This window comes from Sarcophilus harrisii, chromosome 2 (genome assembly GCF_902635505.1).
Source record: "Sarcophilus harrisii chromosome 2, mSarHar1.11, whole genome shotgun sequence".
NCBI classification, from domain to species: Eukaryota; Metazoa; Chordata; class Mammalia; order Dasyuromorphia; family Dasyuridae; genus Sarcophilus; species Sarcophilus harrisii.
In genome coordinates, this window is record NC_045427.1 from 502961236 (window position 1) to 502984230 (window position 22995).

Sequence of the window (22995 nt, forward strand, 5' to 3'; positions counted from 1 at the left end):
AGAATAAAGGAAGTTAATGTTACAATCTTCATTGTAATAGAAACCACTTGAGCTATTTCAATTATACAGATCAGTTTTTGAAGGGCTTAGTTGAATAATTTTGAAATTTTATATTAACAATACATTGTATCTAAAACCTAGATTTCAAGGTACATTGTTCCATTAGAAAAATGTAAACCATCTAAAAAGATAAATGTCTATCTTATTCTTGAATCTTGTGGACATTTGGCCTTCATGGTTTTACATGCCATCTACTTTACAGTTGGGAATTCTAATATGATTTTTTTTTTATCATACACATAATTCCATTCTGAGTGGTAAAAAAAAACAAAACCTAAATTCCAATATCCCAAGATATCCCTAAAGTGTTTGAACTTCAGGTAGCAAAAAGATTATTTCATTACTTTACTCTCTGGAAAAAAGTTATTTAAATCTTATGTTTAATTTCAAGTACTTTGGCTATAATAAGAGGACCTTCTGACTAAACTATTTTTGAGAGCCACTGATTTAACTGAGGCTTTCTTTTAAATCCTTACCAATAACAGTCTGTATTTCATTCATTACTGCTTCTTCAACCTTTGGGTGCTTTGCAATCAACAATAACATGAAGTACACAGTGACAGACAGAGTGTCAGGGGCAGCAATCAACATTTCCAGGATGCATTGGTTCACATTCTCCCCTGTCAAGTCTCCACGCCCCTGGAAAATACAAAGACATTTTTTAAAAAATAAAGTGACAGTAGAAATCAAAGTGCTGAGGAAAGTAGGAGGAGGTTTAACATTGAGAACAAGAATCTGAAAAGTATTTAGGAATGGTTTAAAAAATAAAAAATCCATATTTTCACTGTAATTAAGCAGTAAAAAATATTTACCAGAAACTAAGGATTTAGATGAGACCTGAAAAATTCAGCCTTCCAGCCTATTACTTCCAAGTACTTGATTATTTGCTATTGTTCAGATACCTGAATGTCTAGCTTAAATATTTGCCTTTCTTCTGTTTGTTATGGTTATATATATTCTGTTTGTTCTGCTGGTTATAATTTCAATCCTAGAATAGAAGATAAGTGTGTGTGTGTGTGTGTGTGTGTGTGTGTGTGTGTGTGTACACACAGGTGCTAACCCTGGGGGAAAGGGACACTATTGCAATAATAAAATGAAGATGTGTAGCATCTCCAAGATAACCAGATTCAGAGGTTATGGGATTATTCACTGAAGATTTTACAATCCCCAGTACAAAACATGTCTTGATAGTGGTTGGGAACAGGGTCAAAGTTAACAATTGTTGTGTACCCTAAAGCTTGGCTTTTAAGAGTAACTAAAAGTAACCAGACTAATGAACACAACATTTTCTGATCTTAAGATATAATAGGAGTAAAAAATACAATGGTTCTGGAGAGACTACTTGAATTCAGACCTTGCTTCTATTGCATTATTACCTGTGAGTTAACCTTTGCCCTCTACTTATTTATCATATTTCTAGTCTGGTTTCAGATTGTATCTGGATAATACTAGAGCATAGAGTCAGTTGGGCCAATTCATATCACTTGCCAATTCAATGAAAAGCAGTCCAATTAAATGTTTGGAATAGTGTATAAGACACAGCTGGTCAATGTTCACTTTTTGACCAGTTTTTGAAGCATTATATAGCCATAACTTCATAATTGGATGCCAGTCCAAATCAAAATTTTCTTATCTCTAAAATTAAAAAATAAGTAAAAAGCTTGAACTCAGATTTTCTTAGTAGTCATAAAAGACACTTCTTTAAATTTGTACCCTTCTCTCTTTAATAAGTCAATCAAAGATATGGTGTTATACATCTTAAGAGAATAGCTATTCACTCACAGGGAACATTTTACTAATGGCATAAATGTCTTGATGGTGGGACAAAGTTTCAGCGATATTTTGTTTTAAACCTTCTCATGACCACTAATGTAACCTTACTTATCCATGACAAGTTTTCACATCCATATTTTGCCATTATCATTAAGCCTTGCTGGTTAAATTAAGAAACAATCAGATTTTCACTTTTTTTTTCCTGGCCAATAGAGCAAAATTCTTTCATATAGCCATTAGACTGCCACTGTAACAATTATCAAATTGTTAACTGAGATCAATAATTTTTAGAAAAAGAAATCCTTCTGAAAAAGCAACTAAAGAATTTTTTTTCAGCCCACTTATTGAATGGGTAAATGAGCTTGCACTGGCTGTTCCTTCCTTGCTTTGTTACAGAAATGTAGTGACTTGTACTAACTAGAAAACAATGTATTTTGAAATTTGATTTGAAAAGAGACTAGTATATGGTTAAGCATTTTCAGCAAGACTACATCTAATGTTCATAATTATCTGATTTTTAATGGATATATATGTATATGCACATATGTAAACATATATGTATATACATATGGACATATTTCTTTCTATGTTCTTTACACATATATATTTTACAAAAACAATTAGTAATCATATTAAAATTGTTTTTTACCAAAATGTAGGGTTTATATAGTTACTTGGATGGTTTAGATTTTTAAAAAATCTACTGAGGAAAAAAGTATTTTTATTTGAATTATATAGATCATGAGCTTCCCTCTAACAAACTTAGATAGTAAATTTATCTATCATTTTACTTTGACTAAGTAGACACAAGTAATAAGAACAAGTACAAGAGCCTATTTCTATGATAAATTGTTGACTGTACCTGGGCAAAAATTAATTGTGAAGCAAAATCCATGCAGTCTTCCAGTTTGTCATCTTTGGAAAGTCTGTGTCTTTTTTCTTCTATTAAAATTTCTAGGGCATCCTTCAAATCCTTGCTAAAATAAAAATAAATAAAATTAATCTATCCTGGTTCATTTCAGTTCTGGGCAATCTATCTGTCATTCGTTTAAATAAGGGGTTCTTGGTTAATACCATTTGTATCACTAAATAAATGAAATTGAATTTTTACAAATATGTTTGAATTCCATATATCTTGCATTTCCTAACACTGATTTAGAATCAATTGACACTTTTTTTTAATGAGCTAAAAGCTATGGATAGTGTGTCTCAAATGTTTTAGTGTAACTTTATAATGGCTTAAAACTTCACTAAAATTTCAGGACATTCTGAACATTAACACATATATATTTGAATATGTATAAATGACTATTATGATCTATCATTTATGAACTAACATATACACACATCTCTATAGTGTGTATGTAAGTTTATATATTTATGTATATATAATCCTAGAAAATTCCCTAAAGCAATGCAGTCAAACTAAATAGAAATGATCTGACAGCATATTGACTTAGAAGAGTACATTAACATTTCTATGCTCTATTGTATTTTTATTTTGTTAAATATTTTCCATTATAATCTAATTTTGGCCTTTCTTAGGAGACTTTTCTCAACTCAGCCTCCAGGGTGATACATTTCTGGCCTAGAGAAATGAGAGGGTAAGTGATATAAATGGGGATATATATATGCATATAATATGTATGTATAACCATATATACATTCAATATATATGTACAATATGTAAACACACATATACATGACAGGGAATATAACTCTTTAACAGATTAGATGATGGCTAATTAATTTTTCAACCACAGCCCCTCTTGAAGGCTATTTGTAGTAGGGGTTGGGTCTATGTTGGAGGAGTGAGTACTTATATTGATGAAATTGCAGGTAATTGAAGTATAAAACACACAGACATAATTTGTTGGTATTCATTTTTCAATCATGTCAAACTTTTGATGACCCCATTTGGGGTTTTCATGGCAGAGTTACTGGAGTGGTTTGCCATTTCCTTTTCCAACTATTTTAGAGATGAAGAAACTGAGGCAAACATGGTTAAGTGACTTGACCAGGATCACCCAGCTAGTAATTACCAGAGGCAGGATTTAAACTCAGGAAGATGAGTTTTCTTGACTCTAGGACCAGACCTCTATCCCCTGGGCTTTCTTGCTGCTACATATACATACACAGTACACACAGATAAGTGTGTGCACATATATATCCGGACACATATACATTATATACAAACACACAGGTATAATATTCATGGTGATAAAGTAGAATGAGAAATACATTAATATTTAAGAGACTTAGGTATTAATCTTATTTTTGTCACTAATGAAATAATTATATATGCTTGAGTAGGTCCCATAACTTCTCTTGGCTTTATTATCTGTAAAACGAATGTGTTGAACTAAATTATATGTAATATTCTTTTTTGGATCTATCTATTTACCTTCAGGATGAAATCATCTTTGGGTAAATCATATTTATAAAGTCATGTGCTGGGGATATAAAGAAAAAAGTCTAGCTCCCAAGGATTTTATAATTTGACGAGAAGAGACAACACATATGTATATGTGGCAAGTACAAAAAACACAAATTATATTTTTGGGAAGGCACTAGCATTTGGGGTGATCAGGAAAGACTTTAGTTAGAAAGTAGCACTTGTGCTGAACATTGAAGGAAGCTAGGCATTGGAAAAGGCAGAGGAGAGAAGGGATGAGTTTCAGGTAAGACAACTAGTGCAAAGTCTTGGAGAAGGGCATGGAATTCCAGATGTGAGAAGCAGTAAGAGGGCCAAGTTGGGTGTACTGCAGTGTTTGTGAAGAAGACTAAAGGAAGGATAGGATCATATTGTGAAGGAGCAGAGTAGCAGTTGTAATAGGGAACTAATAGAGTTGATTAATTAGGAAAATGATGTGATTCAACCTGCATTTTAGGAAATCATTTTGGCAGCTGGAGGATAGATTGGAGTGGGGAGAAAACTGAGGCAAATAGAACAATTAGGCAGCTGTTGTAATAGTCAATGAGAGGTTTGGGGAACTTGAACTGAAGTGCCATGTGAGTGAAGGGGAGGTCAATTATAAGAGATGTTATAAATCAGAAAAGATGTGATTTGGCAACTGTCTGATTATGAGTAGTAAGTGACAAGTGAAAACATTGTGGTTGAGAGTTGGGGGATTAGAATGATAGTAATGCTCTTAACAAAAAGAGGGAAGTTAGGAAAATATATAGATTAGGAGGGAAGGGAGAGAAAAGATAATGAGTTTTGCTTTGGGCATGCAGAGCTGAAGATGCTTATAGAAAACTTAGTTTGAAATATTTAATAGGAAATTGGTAATATAAGACTAGAGCTCAGGAAGAAGTTGCTTTCTCTCATATGAATATGTGCCACATAGCCTATGATCTGCAACTGTCAAATTTCTAATGGGCTAGGCTAGTGTAAGTGATTGGGCACAATCAAAATTGCTAACTATATACATTCTATTTATTTATATTTTCAAGTCCTACCAAAAAATACCAAACACACAATATAATATTTCCTTCATAGATAGTCCCATGGTTTTGTTTAGACTTTCAGTCATCTTCTTTTAGTATATGTACTGCCACAGCAACCATTCAGTTATTTTCTTTTAACTTGAAGTATTTCAGTCTTCAAAAGTATTATAAATCCCTTCAAATTGAGTTAATGAAAATTAATTGTGAAGTAACAGAATTGTAACTTGACTCAGTAGCTCCATTTCTGAGAGTAAAAACAAAACAAATAACCAAAAACATTGCTCTAGTGCAGGGATTGTAGAACCAGAGTACACAGATTGGGATGTTTATAATCTGGACTTTTTTATATTTTGGTGAGTTTATTTCAATATAATTGATTTCCTTTTTAAATTCTTTTTATTCTGGCAAGTGTTCTATAGGCTTCAGTAAACTGTGAAATGAATTTGTGACAAAAGATTATGAACCCCTCCTTTAGAGGAGGAAAAAAAAGATTGTTATGGAATAATAGAAATGGGGTCAGCCAGCCTTTTTCTCCAGATAATCAATGTGGTGCTAGCCTCAAATTCCAGAGCACACAAATCATAGAGTTAGTTGTATATAAAAAACATGCATCAAGAATATTCTTCCTTTGCTTTGTGATCTGATCTAAGACAGCTAAAATGATATAATCTATTTAGGGTATAGTTCGCAAATCATTTATAACAGAAAATTTATTAAAAGGAAAACAAAGCAAAGTTAGAAAAGAAGAAATCCTACTATCTCCCAAATTTTCAAAGTAATGTTACTTACACAGACTTTTCATACTTTTTGTATAGCCAAGATATCTTAAAGTAGATGTCTGGTTTGAGAAGGAGAGCTTGCCAAGCATTAAAATAGTTCTGTATTTTGATCACAATTGCATTTTCTGAAAATAAAAATGAGAAACCAGTTTAGGTAATATAGTAATCAAAAAAGGCTACTTTGAACAGAGCATATTCCCCAAATACTCTCAAATAGTAGGCTTTTAGCTACCTGTGATTCTTTATGAAGCAAAGCAATGATAATTTCAATAGGAGTTTTAACCAAGTGAGAATGACTACATGATTCAGGCTTTCAATTATTCAGTTTGCCTATCTATATCTCTCTGCATTAGCCAAAACAATTAAATAATTACCAGCTTTTCACTTTGACTTTTATTGACAAAGGCCAGAGTTTCACATATACACCACAGGGCAAGCCTCCATGGTCACACAATTTAAATCTAAGCTATTCTCTAGGAGAAGATGGAAATCAGTAGTTGTATGAGGAATGGTACCTAGTAATAGGAAGGGCAAAGAATCACCATTCCTTCTGCTGTTGAGTAACTGTAAAATCTTCACTTCATTTGATGCTGTTGGACAAACATAACCACGAGGTAGCTAGATCTACACAGCCCAAATTACACAATAGCATATGGAGAAAGAACATAATTTTCTTAAATTACACCTGGTCTCTTCAACACAGGCTGAAATGTGAAGTTGATGTTTATTTGATGAAATACCTGAGAAGACAAAGGAATGTAAATAATCTATTTGACATTACTTAGGCTTTCTAAATTCATAATAAAATTGCAATTGCTTCATTTCCTTTTAAATATCCTCTACAAAAAATGAAGCTGTTGCTTGACTTAATTATCAGATACTTATTAGATCTATTAGACTATTGAAAATTAAATAATTTCTATATAATGCAGGCAAACTGGGCATCGTGTTCCCTATTGAAAGGAAATTTGAATGGGAGAATGGCTTATAGAATTCAGACTCTTAGATCTGGACAGAATCTTAGTGGTCATTTAGCACAGCCTCTATTCACAGCAAAATCTGGCTCTGCTCTGAAGGTTTCTAGCGAAAGGGTACCTGAGGCAGCTCTTTCCATATCAGATCAGCTCTATAATTAAGACGCTTTTAGTTATATTTAATTGAAATCTACTTCCTTGTAAATTTAATAGGTCTTAGTTCTAATTTCTAGTGCAAAGCAGAATAAGTATAATTACTTTTCTGTATTACAGCTCTTCAAATCTTTTCAAATAACTACCATTCTCCTTTTTTCCCTTCTCTCTTCCAGACTAAATACTCCCAGTTCCTTCAAATGATCCTCTGGTTTGAACCCCCTTAGTATTTTGGCCATTTGCATATACTTGCATGTACTTTGACTTGTCAAAATCCTTTCTGAAACAATAGTTTGGATGTGATACAAAAAGAGCAGGGAACAGTGAGACTATCATTCTCATCATTCTGGCCCCTGCTTCTGTTACTGCAGCTTATCATTGATACAGGTTTTTGTTTTTGCTAAAATGACATGTTGCTATCTACATGTAAGCTACTTGCCATTTCATATAATACAGATAAAGTTTGTATATATCTTAGAGGAACTGGGGAGTAGATATTTGCACATATACAAGCCCCAAATAATGGGCGTATATAAAAGTTCAACTTGGTTGGCAGCAGGCTATCTCAGCTAATAAGTGGAACACACTTATTTGTTTTTAACCTTTGGTCAAAATAGTATTACATGAATTGAACTTCTATTATGTACAGAGCAATATTATAGACCTGAATAGAGTTATAGAATGAACAGAAGACATAGTTTCCATCCTAGCACAACTCATAGTTATATAGGAAGTAAAGCAAACACACTTGAAAAAACAAAACCCATAAATTCAGTTAAATACATAATCAAGGACAAATTCAAAAATAGAAAGTGTTTACAGGAATCTTCTCCTATCTCTCCCTTCTCCTTGTAGAGGGAAGATTCTGGCTTTCTCATCAATAAAAGGAAAAAATGTAATGTGACAAGAAGATTTTCAGTACCATCCAGAGGGATCCCCAAGAAGAGGATATTGGAGGTATCCAACATAATGCGTCTCATGAGGTTCAGCACATTGATATAACCCAATTCATTGGTGACATCCTCCAGTTTGTCCAGATGAATTACAGTTGAGTTAACACAAATAGCCACCATGCGCACAAGGCCTGGCCCAGACAAAGCTAAAAAGCACACATATATAAAACAGTCAGTAAACCAAAATTAGAATCAAAATAATCCAGTTAGGTGATGTCCACAGTCCAGAAGTAGAAGTAAAGACTCTCAATTATTCAATGATTTGAATACATCTAGCATTTAGAGTTTTGTCTCTGTGTTAAGGAGCTTGAAACGGTGTTTAAGACAAACTTTGGATTTATTTACAAATAGTAGTCAGGAGCAGACATGGATTTAAGTGGAAATTGTTAAAATGCTTAATATTTGCTCCAAAAGACTGGATCAATACAGACAGAAGGAAGTTGAGAGTAGAATAAGGAAATGGTGCCTTCTATCAATGTAGATAGATAGATATCTAGAGTTTCATGGGAAAAATTCCTCAGAAACAAGAATTTTGATCCAATTTCCTGAAATACTCACTCCCTCAGCTACCCTTCACTATCATTAAAAAAGACATAGCCAGACAGCCGATAGATCTGCCACAAATGAATGTTCTGCTGGGACAGAGAATATGAAACTGTTGCCTTGGGGGCTGAAAGAGTTTCAGCCATAAATGCAGGTGATCCTCAGTGATTATTTAAAAATACTAATACATCAGTTTAATTTCAATAGGCAATGCAAATTCACTTGATCTCATAAGACAGTTAGGTAGGATACAGTTTTGTGGATTGTTAATAATCTATGCCTCTCTTAAAGCTTCTTATAGGCCTAAGATAGAAATGTCAAAGGGAGCTTGATAATTAACTTAAAATTCTATTACCTCTTTAGAGTCAGGAAAGTTGTTGGTGAAGGATAACTGCTCTTAATAAGTCTGAGCAAAGAACATTGAATTTGGAATCAGAGATCTGAGTTTGAAAATTCCAGCTGTCATTATAGATATGATTTTAAGCAAACTACTTAAAGTTTCTGAGACTCAGTTTCCTCATCTTGAAAATGAAGGTCTTAGACTTGGTAACTTTTAATAGCCCTTACAACTTTCAATCTATGATCCCTTGATTCTTTTTTTGAAAATACAAGAATTATGCCCTCTCCTCCATAGTCTATATCTTTCCTTAGATCAGTGAAGTCAACCATTTTCCCCAATATATGTTAAGTCTGGGAGAAAGCAGGGTTTTCTTCAGGATAGCTCTTGTAATCTTATAATTTTATAACCAAGCAGATGAACATTTGGGTGAGGGGCTGCTTGACACTTGCATACTTTTCTCTTATTTTAGAAGCCATACCAATGGAGTCTATTCTACTATATAGGTTAGTGAAAAGGGAGATAACCATTGGGTACAGAACACTTGAGCTATGCTTATATAACATCTGAATGTGGAAATAAACATATAAGCACAGCTCTGCAGTCTATCTAGAACACTCTTCTGTCTTGGGCATTGAGAAATGAGTAATGCAAATGCATACCTAGCTTCTTTAATATACACTTCAAAGATTAGTAATGTATCCTTAAGATATCTCAGTTTACTCTGAACCCTCATGTGGTCACATGGCATAAGCACTGAACTGGGAATTCCTAGGTCTGGGTTCAGGTATCTGTACCAAAGTGGAGGTTTTTTCAGGAAAAGTAGTATGGCTGTGATTTCACAGATACTAGGAATTCTTGGTGAAGAACTTTCCCAGTGCAAAGAACATCTTCGCAACTTAGAGTCTTAAGATATTTGCCTGGGGCATTGGGATGATCTTGCCCAGAATCATACGACCAAGATGCTCAGAGACAAAAATTTGAACCTAAAAGGAACATATCTCTTAACCTCTTTGTTTCTCAGTTTTGTCCTATGTAACATGAGGAAGTTAGATTATATCACTGTAATGTCCTTAAGCCCTGTGAATTCTATGATGTCTCATCCCTGAATCTATCACTATTAAAAGATCTGATCATTCCATCAAGCCTGTTATTTGGCATCGTATAGAGACAACTTTTTAGTGATAGTTCTAAATTGAACTAACTAAACATGCAGAGACTCTCTCTCTTTCTGTCCCATGAAGGAGTCATTCTGATCCAAAGAGAAGACTAAAACTCAGATTGGTACCTCAGTCCACAAAATTAGAGGGTTGAACGGAATTGCCAAAATTCAACAACAGAGGGAAAAAAGAAAGTAAGGCTGTGAGCATAGAATAACTTGATTACCTTTTGTAAAGAAAGGTCGAATAACTTTCCAGAGAGCTGGGTTATTATTAAATATGACACCATTTTCATGCATTCCAATACACTGTAACCCAAGTTTGCTTCCAAACCTAGAAATATAGTGACTATGTTTCATTATATGGAACATACTTGAAGATCTGAAAAGAGAGAAAAATTATAGAAAGTTTTTATTAGGAAATGCTCTTTAACAAATATAACAATCTTATAGATATAAACCGATATACACATATGCTTTCCATCTTTTACATACCTGTTTAAGTAATTTTCCTTAAGCAACAAGTCTGAGCATGCTACTTCCCTACTCAGTAAACTCCAGTGACTCTCTATTACCTCAGTAATAAAATTTTAACTCCTCTGTTTGACACTTTCCAACCTAGTCTTAACCATCTTCTCATACTTATTATACATTACTTCTTTCTTCTACTTTATGGTCCAGCCAAATTGGCTTTCTTTCTTTTACAATCAGATATAGCAATTTATTTCCCATCTCCATGACTTTTTACTGTCTGTCACCCCTATCTGGAATGGATTCCATCCTTATCTCCACACCATGGATTCCTGTTCTTCCTTCTAGGCATAGCTCAAATACCACTTTCTACACGGAGCCCTTCCTGATCCCTTCTACTTTCTAGTGACCTCTTTATCTAAGAATCCTGTATTTAGTTAGCATGTATTTATTTAGTAAATAGTTATCTGTTTACATATTATTTCCCTCTGAGAAAATAGCAATGAATATAAGAATTGTTTCATTTTTAAAAAATCTGTATATCCAGCAGCTAGCATGGTACCTGGATCATAACAGATTCTTAATAAATGCTCTTGATTGATACTGAAACAATCCTGTATGAGGATGTATTCTGATGGAAGTGGATTTCTTTGACAAAGAGAGATCTAACTCAGTTTCAATTGATTGATACTGAAAAAAATTGATTGATACTTTTTTTTAGGACACACCAGGAAAATGTTCTATGATGCTGGATAATTGTGAAGAGATGTTAAGAGATGGGGAAAGAGTTTGGTGAAAAGAATAATAAAATAGAATGCAAAAGAGTCTTGAATTTATCCCAGCATATTTTATTAGACAAAAAAGCAAACTAAACCAAACCAAAACTCTCAGAATGCTCTCTGCTTTGTGCAAGATGGTGTCCTGGCCTCCCTTTATGCTTTCTGACAAATTGGAGATCTCTATATTAAGATAACTCAGAATATTCTCTATCCTTTCTTATTCTTTTTTTTCTTCCTTTCACAATTGATCACTGATCCAACAATTCAAACTACTCATCTCAAAGAAAGGCAAGAATCTAAAATTAAATTCTACCAGGTTGTTGGGCCTCTAACCTTTCCCAATCCTATAATCACTAACACCTATACTTATCTCCCCACTCCCCCATTCCTAATATTCTTCTATAAGAGTGGAAGAGATGTAAGCAGATGCTAGCGTGGTTAAGACCTCATTGTCTTAGTCTTCTACCAAAAATTGTCCCTCTAATATCGCTACCCACCACTCATAATTCCTAGTCAAATTTGGCTTCTTTTGTTCAGTTTTGAGATAGATTTTAAAGAATGATAAAGACAGATAAAATAAGAGACAAGAAAGGGGGGGGGTGCTTTGTCAATGTTGCAATAATAGCCATCATATTTTAGCTTTGAAGGATAGTTGAGGAATGTTTTTTTGTTTCCTTGGCAACTTGCCTTGTCTGGTGGCTCATAAACTGAGCTAGAATTTTATCTGGAGGACCTATCTTATGAGCTAGGCTTGACAAGGACAAAGTATCAAGATTCCCATTGCGACCCATTGGTTATATTCTCCCAATGTGCAGTAGGTGGTTCATGATAATGGTGCTCATGTCCTTTATAGCAATGAGACCTTGAATGATCACTCTGTTGTAGCAAACTAAAAATAAAATAGTAAGGGCAATAACTCAGGTAATTTTAAAGATAGACCCATATAGTCCCATTATTTTCCAACTACAAAGTACCAGCTGTTGCCAACTAGCAGTGTATAAAGTCAATCATCTTGCATGATGAAGAATTGAGAGTGAAAATAAAATACTGTGTAGTATATACTATTATGAAAATAAAATACTATAGTAGTCTAAGAAGTAAATTCCTGGAGAGTAGGATTTGCTTCATTCTTTGTGTTTACATTCCCATGTCTTAATATAGTGCCTAGCATATAGTAATTAATAAATGCTTGTTGATTTATTGACTATCCTATTGAAAAAATTTTTATGGAAGAGATCAGTCAACTTGTTGTCATATAACAGCTTTGTTCTGGTTGAATCAAGTAATCAATCAATTAATATTTATTAAGCACTTATTATACTTAACAGCACTACTAAGGATGAAGGCTAAATTCCCCAGAGTGCTCAAGGATACAACTCTGTCACAAAATAGGTTAAACAAACTGGTAGACCCAATCTTCCGCCAACTCTCCCAACCTCCATAGGGGAAGATTATAGAAGAATTAACAGAGATTGATTGACATCAACAAAAAAGCGGGCAATTCTTCCATTGGACTGGCGATTAGGCAAAGGAAGTTAGAGCATAGCTAACTCTTCACGACTAAAGCAAAGAGAAAAATGGCAGTAATGATTCATATATTGTGAAAAAATAGTATGTGGGCATTTCTCATATGCCCTAAGAGTTAAATTTTTGGCAACATCTCACTTATAGATTATTTTTTTTTTGATCTTCCATTATCATTTTGGCTGTAGGGACCTAGACAATGTTTTAAGAAGAGCAGTTATAGTCATCAGATACTTATCCAATCTGGGCATTATTAGAAATGAGTAGAATTTAAATAATACAGTTACCTCCTCATCACAGAATTCATTACCATTATGATAATACCAGTTTCAATTAATTCAATTAATAATAACGATATTGATAACAATAGCTAGCATGCATATAATGCTTGGAGATTTGCACATGTATTAGCTTGTTTGAACCTCAGCACAACAGTGTGAAGTGGATGATGTTCTTATTACCATTTTATATATGAAGAAACCATAGCTGAGATGCGATAAATATTTGATCATGTCTATACAGTTAGTTATGTCTTTTCAACAGCCCTCACCACACATTTTTGTTTGACAATGTAAACTGAGAGATATTTTTTGCCTGCCTAAGCCTCAACTTAAGTAGGGGTTATAAGCTTTAACAATTTCATTCTATTTAATTAACCACACTAAAATGTTTCATTTGATAAAACATTTTAATTAATAGCAAAACAAATAAAGGAAAACAAGATTTTTTTATGTAAGTATTGAAAACATAGGTAATCTAAAATCTAAACCAAAAATCTTTCAGAAAAAGATTTCATCTTTAAATCAAAGCAGTCAATGAAAAAGATAATATTTTCCTTCCTTTATCACAAATAACCCAATGCATTAATACAGAGTCTTGTAAAGTTTTCCCTTCTCTTTAACAAACAAAGATAACAAAAAATTCTGTTTCATTATAGGGTCTTCCTTCAATGTAGACAGTGCAATAAACAGCTATTTATAATAATAACTATTGTCTCAGAGAGAAAAGCCAACCTCCAGGGGAGCTGGAAACCTCCAAACAGAAATCAGAAATCCCAGAAATACTTGCTATCTGCCCCAATATCTCTTATAATTAAAGTATAGACTTGCTGGCAAATTTCCTGCTATCCAAATATGTGTGTGTGTGTGTGTGTGTGTGTGTGTATGTGTGTGTGTGTGTGTGTGTATAATAAACTTTTGGGGGGTTGTATATTTTACACTTGCTTAAATTAAATTGTTCAGTGCAACTCTGTTAGGGATTTGTTGATAATTTGTTTTTATTTTGTCATCTGTATATTTCCTTCGGTAGGTAAATTGTGCTGTTGGCTGAAAAAAATATCCAATAGAGGGAGCTAACACCTTATAAATGCTGAGCCAGAAACCAAACCTCAAGAATAAAGAACAAAAAAAGAGATTATAGGATTACAGATTCAGAATTGGAGCTCGATGTTAGAGATACTCATAGCCCAGGCTCCTTATTTCACAGATAAAGAAATTGCAGCCTAGTTTAGGGAAAAAGCTTTTCCAAGATCATGAGGATTATAAACAATGGAATGAATCCCTATTTGAGCTGAGGTCTTCTAACTTCACATCCAGTGCTCAAATCAAAAAGTATGTTTTGGCTATTAAGGTGCTTTAGGACGACCATTTGTGTTAAATCACATCCATATTATCTAATGGACATTTCTGGAAGCTCTACAACAACATTTGAAAAAAAAGAAAATAACCCAAATAGTCAAATACTTGTAGACTAAGTTCAAATATCTGTATATAAACCCCCACCCCCCACCCACAGTATCTTCCCCAGTTTTTCTCCAAACAACTAGTTCAAGAAAAATATATCTAAACTCTAGTTCTAACATTTGGTAATTCATTTAGACTATAAAGGTCTTATTTACTATATTTAAGCAACAATTTATTAATTGATAGTCTTGACCTGAAGTAAGGCAATTTGCAACTTAGCTACCATGAATTTTTAAAAATGAATAAACTATATAACAAAGGAAACAAATTATATTGAAATAAAGTTATCAAAAGAGACTCTGAGATCTTGCTCTTGGAGTAGATGGTATTTAAGGTCCCTTCTAGTTTTCCATGTATCCGTGATTTTTGTTTTTACATCACATTCACTTATCAGTTCCTCTCTTCAAATTGAACCTTCCATTGAGACAAAGAAAAACAATTAAGTAAAAGTATCTGATAATAGAGATCAGGTCTGGTAACATTCTGAAATATAATACTCTTTCCTGGTAGTTTTTCCTTCCCAACCCTCCAGGAGGGAGGAAATAAATTTTATTTCTATTTTCCATAGAACTTTTCTTGCTTTTCTTATTATCCAGGATCATCTTCTTTTGAGTGATCTTTCCACGCACACCATCATAGTCACATACACAAACAAATGTTCCTAAGCTTCTCTAAATTGCTCATTCATAATTTCATACTACATCATAATATTAAATTATATTCATATACCATGTGTTTTTTTTTCACCATGGTTTGCCTTAGTGATGGCTCCCTACTTTGCTTCCAATTCTTTGCTACAACAAAGGATGTTTCTATGAATATTTTGGTATATATTCAATCATTTTTGTCTGATATCTTTGATGGTACGTATCAAGTAGGAGGAATGTTGGTTCAAAGAAAATGGATAGTTTAGATAATTTGTTTGTCTAATTCTTTAATGAAATCTAAAAAGGTTGGACCACTTCAATACCAGCAATATTTTACAGATGAAGAAATTGGGCCAGAGAGAAGCCAAGTGATTTTTCTACTGTCATACAGCTAACAAGTATATGAAGACAAATTTGAACTCAGGGCTTTTTGACCCCAAGTCCTGCTATTCTATCCACTGCATCACCTTCCCCCCCCCCCTGTTTTTTGCTGCTTTCTAGAGCATGAAATGAAATCTCAGTTTTAAACATTTGTTCTTTCCTTATTCTTAGTGGCTTAGAGCACATTTTCAAATGGCCAGTCATAGATTGCAATTCTTTTGAAAACTGTCTACATCCTTTGACTATTTCTACTTTAGACAGTTACAAATATTAAAATTTTTTTCCTTATAAGTAGCCTGAATTTATCTTTTTGCAGTTTCTATTATTTCTAGTTCTGTTCTCTGGGGTCAGGAAGAACACTCTGCCTCTCTTAATGCAGCTTCAAATCACATTAATTTATTTTAGCCACAAATCACAGCCAAAAGACCAGTTAGACCGGCAATTTGGACAATTCAGTCTATTAAAACTTTTTTCCTCAATAATTTATTTTTTTCCTAGATTTATTCAGAAATTGATTTCTTCTACCCATCATTTGGACCATGTACAATCTTGTTTTCCACATAAACAACTTAAGCTATAAAATGCAACTGACTTGTTTTTCTGTGATCAGTCCTTTTGGCAGAACAGAGTAGTACAGAATTGGAAATACATGAAGCTACTCCCTCAAGCAAACTGGACCAGCCAGATTTGTTTTTGTTATAATCCATCAATACAGTTAATTCAGCTTTCAAAACTGTCTTTTAAAACCCTCATTAGTATCTGTATTATATATCTACAAATCCTCTGTCAAGATTTTCTTAGAGAACTACTCAACTTTCCAATTGATTTGCCTATGAAGGTCTTGACTGGAGGAAAACCTAAATTATTTAATCTGTCTATACTGTTGAATTTTTTCAGGTAAACTGCTCACCTATGCACCTTACTTTACTTGTGATTACACAGGCATAGAAAAATCTTGAGATAATGAAATAACTATTAATTCTTAATAAAAGCCCAAATTAGAACACTGTAATGTTATTTCTTAAAATAGCAAAAAAATATTTACTTGCTTATAATGAGTGTCTCCTCTCCACAGATCCATACTCTCATAAATTCACCATACATCTTGTTGTAATAATTACAGGCACTGCCAATTCCCATCCACAGGAATCTACCATGTGAAAGGAGGGGTCCAATTCCCATACAGTAACCAGGACCTAGAAAAAATATTCAAAATATAATCACCATCTTAGCCTGCATTAAAAATCAGATGCTGTTTTTATTATGCAAATTTTTTACATCTGAATTCTAATGCAAATTCTTGAGTTCCCATGAAAATAATTTAAGCAGTATTACTTTAAAGAATTTTCTCCTTTCATAACTAAGGGATAATTAAGTAGATGAAGCAGTTCAGTTTAGTACCAGTCCTACCAAAACCTAAATGAACTAGAGGTTTGTGTCAAATGTTGATTTCTCATTCTAAATAATTTTGTCTTTTATCTGATTAGGTAGCAAACACAGAAATCTTAGTGAAAGATTAAAAAAAAATTTAATTGTTTCATAATACATAAGATCTCACTTTTGTATTAAAAAAAGTGAATCAAAATTAGTTTGAATGGTTATCTTGGAGGAACCATTTTATAGATTATTGAATTGACAGATCAGATAAATAATACAACTTTCTAATGATAATGTCTATCAAAGCATATAATTTCACTTTTAAATACTACTTCATTGGAAAAGAAAAATCTTAGGCTAAATGAAGTAAGAATTAAATGATTATCTAATACTTGATTAATGCCAATATCAATGTCAGCCAATCTGTATAATCTGGGTACAATAGTCCATTCTCCCCTTTCCCTCAAGAACAAATGTTTTGGTCAAATGAATTCAAATAAGTGACTCAATTCTCTAAATTGAGTCAATGACTTCACACTACTTAGGCAACTATATGTAGATATGCAAAGGCATTTAATTCATCAAACTGATGAAAAAAATTCATGTACTGCTCATGCCAAAGCACCAAAAGAGGTGATCTGAATTTAACTAGCTGTAGAGTAATAACATTTTAAATTTTGAAATAGTTTCATGATTTTATCATAAAATATAAATTTTTTAATTTTAAAAAGTTTTGTGATTTTATTATAAAATAATCTTTCTAGTTTTCTTCTTTTTAATCTCAAAATTAATGATGTTAAATCCTTTCCATCACTAGAGCAAGTGAACTTGAGCTTTATAGAATTAAATGTACAATCATAAAATCACAAAATTTTGAAGCTGAATGACTATCTAGTTCTATCTCTTTATATAGTAAATGAGATAACAAAGGATCTTTCATTTTAATTTCCTTGCCCAAGGTCAAACATGTAGCTGATGGCAGATTTGATATTAGAATCCAGGATGTTTGATTCTAATTTTGGTGTTCCTTTTCTCTCTTTCTAATTTTGGTGTTCCCTTTTTTTTTCTTTCCTTCCTTCCTTCCTTCCTTCCTTCCTTCCTTCCTTCCTTCCTTCCTTCCTTCCTTCCTTCCTTCCTTCCTTCCTTCTTTCCTTCTTCCCTCCCTCCCTCCTTCCCTCTCTCTCTCTTTCTCTCTCTCCCTCTTTCTTTCTCTCTCTCTCTTTCTCAGTCTCTTCCTTCCTTCCTTCCTTCCTTCCTTCCTTCCTTCCTTCCTTCCTTCCTTCCTTCCTTCCTTCCTCTTTCTTTCTTTCTTTCTTTCTTTCTTTCTTTCTTTCTTTCTTTCTTTCTTTCTTTCTTTCTTTCTTTTTCTTTTCATTTTTAAACAATCTTAAAAATATAAGCTTTGCTTTGAATTATCTTGTGATATGGTTCTCTAGTTCTAAATTCACTATATAACTATCAATATTTAGTTTTACAGACAACCTCCCTCCTACTTCCTAAGAAGATGGCTGTGATTTTATATCAGATGAAAAACAAGGAAATAAAATGATAATTTTCTATATGTACATATACACACATACATACACATACATATAATATTTTTTTAAATTTTTAATTAAGAAAGCAATATATGGTTATTTCCCTATAGAAGTTTTTTCTTTTAAATAGCACAAATCTTTGAAGTCAGTAACCAGCTTTTATATTTAAACCATCCCACACAGTTCTAGCAAAGAATTGACTAACCATTTTTCATTAATTTTTCAGAGTGGTAATTATTTTATAACATGAACAATAAAAAATTCCAAAGGCATTTTTGTAATTAGATTTATGCATATGTCCTAAGAGATAAGATTTCCGTGTATTTATTCTTTAGGGAGCCTATTTTAGACTATTTCTACATGGTACTAAACATCTGGAGGAAAACAAAAATCCATTCAAATATCTGGATGTTTTAATCTACATGATTGATGGAGATATGGAGATATGGAAAAATGATTAAAATCTTAAAATTTTCACTTTTCATACTAATATTTGGCATTGTGTCAAGATAACCTTAATAATATACTTAGGAAAATTACTTGAATCTTTTAAATGGAGACATATAGCTAATAAAAACCATACTTTGATTCAGCAAACCAAATAAAGCACAAGGAATTCATAGACTGTGGAACTAATAATTACAATGAAGTTTAATTTACTTACTAATAGTTTTACATAAATATAAGAGAGCTGATTAAGATTTTTCATCATTTTTATGATTAATTTTATGTCAACTAATCAAATTGTACTTTTGTCACAATCAGCTGTTAAACTAATGCAAGTACATAATTATTTAGCTGCTCTGCCAAAACTAGGTTTTTGTTTTACCTTAACTTACCTAGTTATCTCTGACTCCACAGACCAGACTTTCAAAAGCTTAATAAACCTGCTTATGAACCACAATTATGCATAATACATGACACAAGTTTTGAGAGTCCTACCATGAGAAGTTTTAGCTGAAAATCAAAGACATAAATTACTCACAGGTAATCATCTGGGTAATACCTAAAACAAGAGTTTTGTAGGGCTTATTACTTGCAAAATCAGGAAAATCATCTCAATTTTCTCCTCCTATGAATTTCATTGTGATGATTTATAGCAGAACTTAAGGTGGAAAATTAAATGAATGTAGATGATTCTTCCCTCCCTTCTCTACCACAGTGCCTATCCAGCCTTGACCACTATGCCTGACTATACCTTTCTTGAGAAAGAGGAAAGGGGAGAAAGTGTAGGATAGAAGAAGGGAGGGAGGGTGGAAGCAAAATGGGAGGGAAAGTTGAAAGAACTGCTGAAGACTGTCCAGAGTTCATCTGCCTAGAAAAAGTGTAATGAAATGGAAGTCTGTGATTTTAAAAAAAAGAATTGAAATTTAATCTCTCAACATCCCCTCAACTCTACCTCATTTCAAGCCTCAGTTTAAAATACTCTTGCTGAGTGTATCTTAGGAAATAAAGTATAGAACTGAGGCATTTTTATAGATGGTTTTAAAGGGTTGAATGAACTTTAAGTGTCCTGGCAAGTGATTTAAAAACAAAAAGTTGGCTTGGAGTATGTAGAAAACTACTTCAGTTCTACAGTTCACTAGTAGAACCCTGGTTATAGGTTTCACATTATGCCTTTTATTGTGCCTTTAAAATTTTCTTCTTCTCAGGTTCCTGAAAGCCCAAATAAATTTTCTGCTAAGCTACAAAAATAAATACTTTCCACCTCTATTTTACCTGGTATTAAGGAAGTGTCTTCATAACTCCAAATCAAGAGGAGAAAGCAGGTGATGAGGAGAATTGGCATAGTAGCAGCTGGCATTGCCTCGGGTACCATGCCTGTGAAGTTGTAATGCATTGGATTGAGCATTTCCAGGATCATCTTGTCTTTCTTCAAAGGAATACAGTTTAAAAACCTATGGAATGGTAGAAATAATGGAGTCATCCAATATAACTTTAAGTTGCAACTTACATCCCCACTGCAAAGTATCTTATAGTATAGATATCCCCACCAAATGCAAGCTTTGATTTATAATATGATTGGACATTTAGAGAAGACACATTTGTGGTTACAAGTCAAAACAAGAGAATAGAAGATAGACTCCTTGACTTGAAATAATTTCTGACCTTGGTAGTTGCTCTCAGGTTCTTTAAGACACTTGACCTGATAAGATTTGGATATCTTTAAAATTGCCCTTGAGTTAGAAGAGTGACGTATGTGCACACCAGCTAGGGCACCAAATTTCTAACCAAAATAAAAGAAGTCCAGAGACTGAATCATCTCATAAGTTCAGCTGAAGTTCCTATTTTGAAAATCTGCCTTTCAAAACAAAAACCAAATCTTTTCCCCCAGCCCCTTGTCCAAACCCAGGTCTATAAACTGTGAACTCCCAAGATAAGATATTGCTTCTCAGGGTACTGAAGGGTTTTTTTTCTGGGTACTCAGTTTATTTAATTTGAACTCAGTTCTATAGTTCTCACTCAGAAAAATCTCTTGGCTTCAATGGGAGCCAAAACCTTTTTGACATTACTGAATCTTAAGCAATACCAATGGGAGCCACTAGTAGGCCTAAAACATAGATAAAAGATAATTTTTTTTTTTAAAGGGAGAAACAAAAGAGGGGAGGAAAGAGTAGAAGAGAGGGATAAGAAAAGACTGATTATATTCTAGAAAATGGTAGATGGCCAATAATATGCCCCTCAGTGAAATCAATGGTGCATGCCCTCTCTACTACAGCAATCACATTTTATTTTTTACTTTATGGTTATCCTGTGTTATTTATCAGTATACTACTCAATCTGTCTTTTCAATAGACATTTCTGCCATCTGTGTATGAGAATATAATGTTACAGGCCTAGGTCTAAGAGACTCAGCTGCTCGGATAGATCTGTGTACTGAGGAAAGGTACAAAATTAAGATCTGTAGCTTTTCTAAAATGGCATATGCCATATTCCATGATATTTGACCTCATTTAGGAATTGTCTCAGTTTGGGTAATTAAAAGTAACTTTAGAACAGAGTTAGGTAATGTCTATGAAATACCAAAAATATTCATGAAATCTAAATTAACCATGTGCTATAAACCATCTTGATTGCTTAAAATATAAAGATTTTAAAAATCAATCTGTTTTTCATTCATTCATTCTATGAACATGTATTTTGTACTTATTATGAACAAGGCACTGTGATGTACTCGAATCTAGGCTCACAGACAGTGCTGGAAAGGATCTTAGACATCTGATCTAGGCTCTTCATTTTACAAAGAAGATTCTGAGATCCAGAGAGGTTAAGATCATGTAGTTGGCAGAGTTGACGTTCAAACTCATGTCATTTAACTTCAAAATCCAACATAATTTTCATAGTACAAGGCAGGATACTTTTTTCTCCCAATGAGACCTCACTGAAGTACATCACAGTTACATGGTATGCTGTTGTTCAGGCCTTTTAGCCATGTATGACTTTTCATAACTCCAGTTGGGATTTTCTTGGCAAAGATAGTGGAGTGCTTGTTTAATTAAGGTTTAGTTTTTGTGGTTGTTTTTTGTTTGTTTGTTTTATGTTTTAATTTCCATGGTGAAATTATAGCTGATTTAGAATAATTTCTTTATGGTACTATGATGGTATGGATTTTCTTGATATTTCTTTTAAAATGGATTAAAATGCAACAATTTGGAGGGGAAGACAAACAGGGGCCTATGAACAATAGTATTAGGCTCCCATTTATGTCATTGACATCCTACAAATTTCAATTTTAGTTCCAGTAAGAGAGAGAGATAGGGACAAGAGGATTTTCCCCCTACTTTCCTTTAATATTTCTATATTCTGTCTCACCTCATCAAGGTGTCTGTGTAGTGTCAGTCTTAAAGCAAGACTATGAGGGAGTATGTGGTTTTTTTTTGACACCTCCCTAATCCAAAATTTTCTCTTTTCAACTTTCTGATTACTGTTGAATACAACACCATCCATCCAACTAGTCACTGAGAATTGGTGTTATGCTAGGCTCCTCATGCAAACTCACCATCCAATCTATTGTCAAATCTTGCTAGTTTTATTTTCACAGTAACTCTTTCTCTGACACTGCCACCTCCCTGGTAAGGCCCTCATTGACTTATGCCTAGGTTATTTCAATAGATTTGTAATTATTTTCTCTGCCTCAAATCTTTTGCTTCTCTAATCCATTCCCCTACTCGGTTGCCAAAGGGACTTTTCTAAAAGTCAGGTCTGATCAGGTCAACCTCAGTAAATGCTATTAGCTCCCTTATTACCTCAAACATAAAATCCTGAGTGGCATTTAAAGCCCCTCACAAACTGGCGCCTTCTTCCTACTTTTTAACTCTTTTTACACTTTTCTCCTTTCCAATGGGAAGTATGCT

General features: G+C 33.4%; 1 protein-coding gene across 2 annotated transcripts in view; it reads right to left on the minus strand.

Annotated features, from left to right (window-relative positions):
• LOC100929873 (aromatase) overlaps positions 1-20713 on the minus strand; it is a 29442-nt gene extending 8729 nt beyond the window's left edge. Inside the window, exons 1-7 of one of the 2 annotated variants that reach the window (XM_031955196.1) lie at positions 20360-20712; positions 16771-16921; positions 10409-10563; positions 8112-8288; positions 6073-6187; positions 2696-2810; positions 537-699 (exon numbers count right to left, since the gene is read on the minus strand). In XM_031955196.1, coding sequence (XP_031811056.1) covers positions 537-699; positions 2696-2810; positions 6073-6187; positions 8112-8288; positions 10409-10563; positions 16771-16921; positions 20360-20567 — 1084 coding nt within the window. In that variant the 5' untranslated portion in view covers positions 20568-20712. Of the gene's footprint in view, positions 1-536; positions 700-2695; positions 2811-6072; positions 6188-8111; positions 8289-10408; positions 10564-16770; positions 16922-20359 lie in introns of both variants that reach the window. The other variant, XM_031955197.1, reaches the window with a different exon arrangement.
• Positions 20714-22995: the final 2282 nt, after the last annotated feature.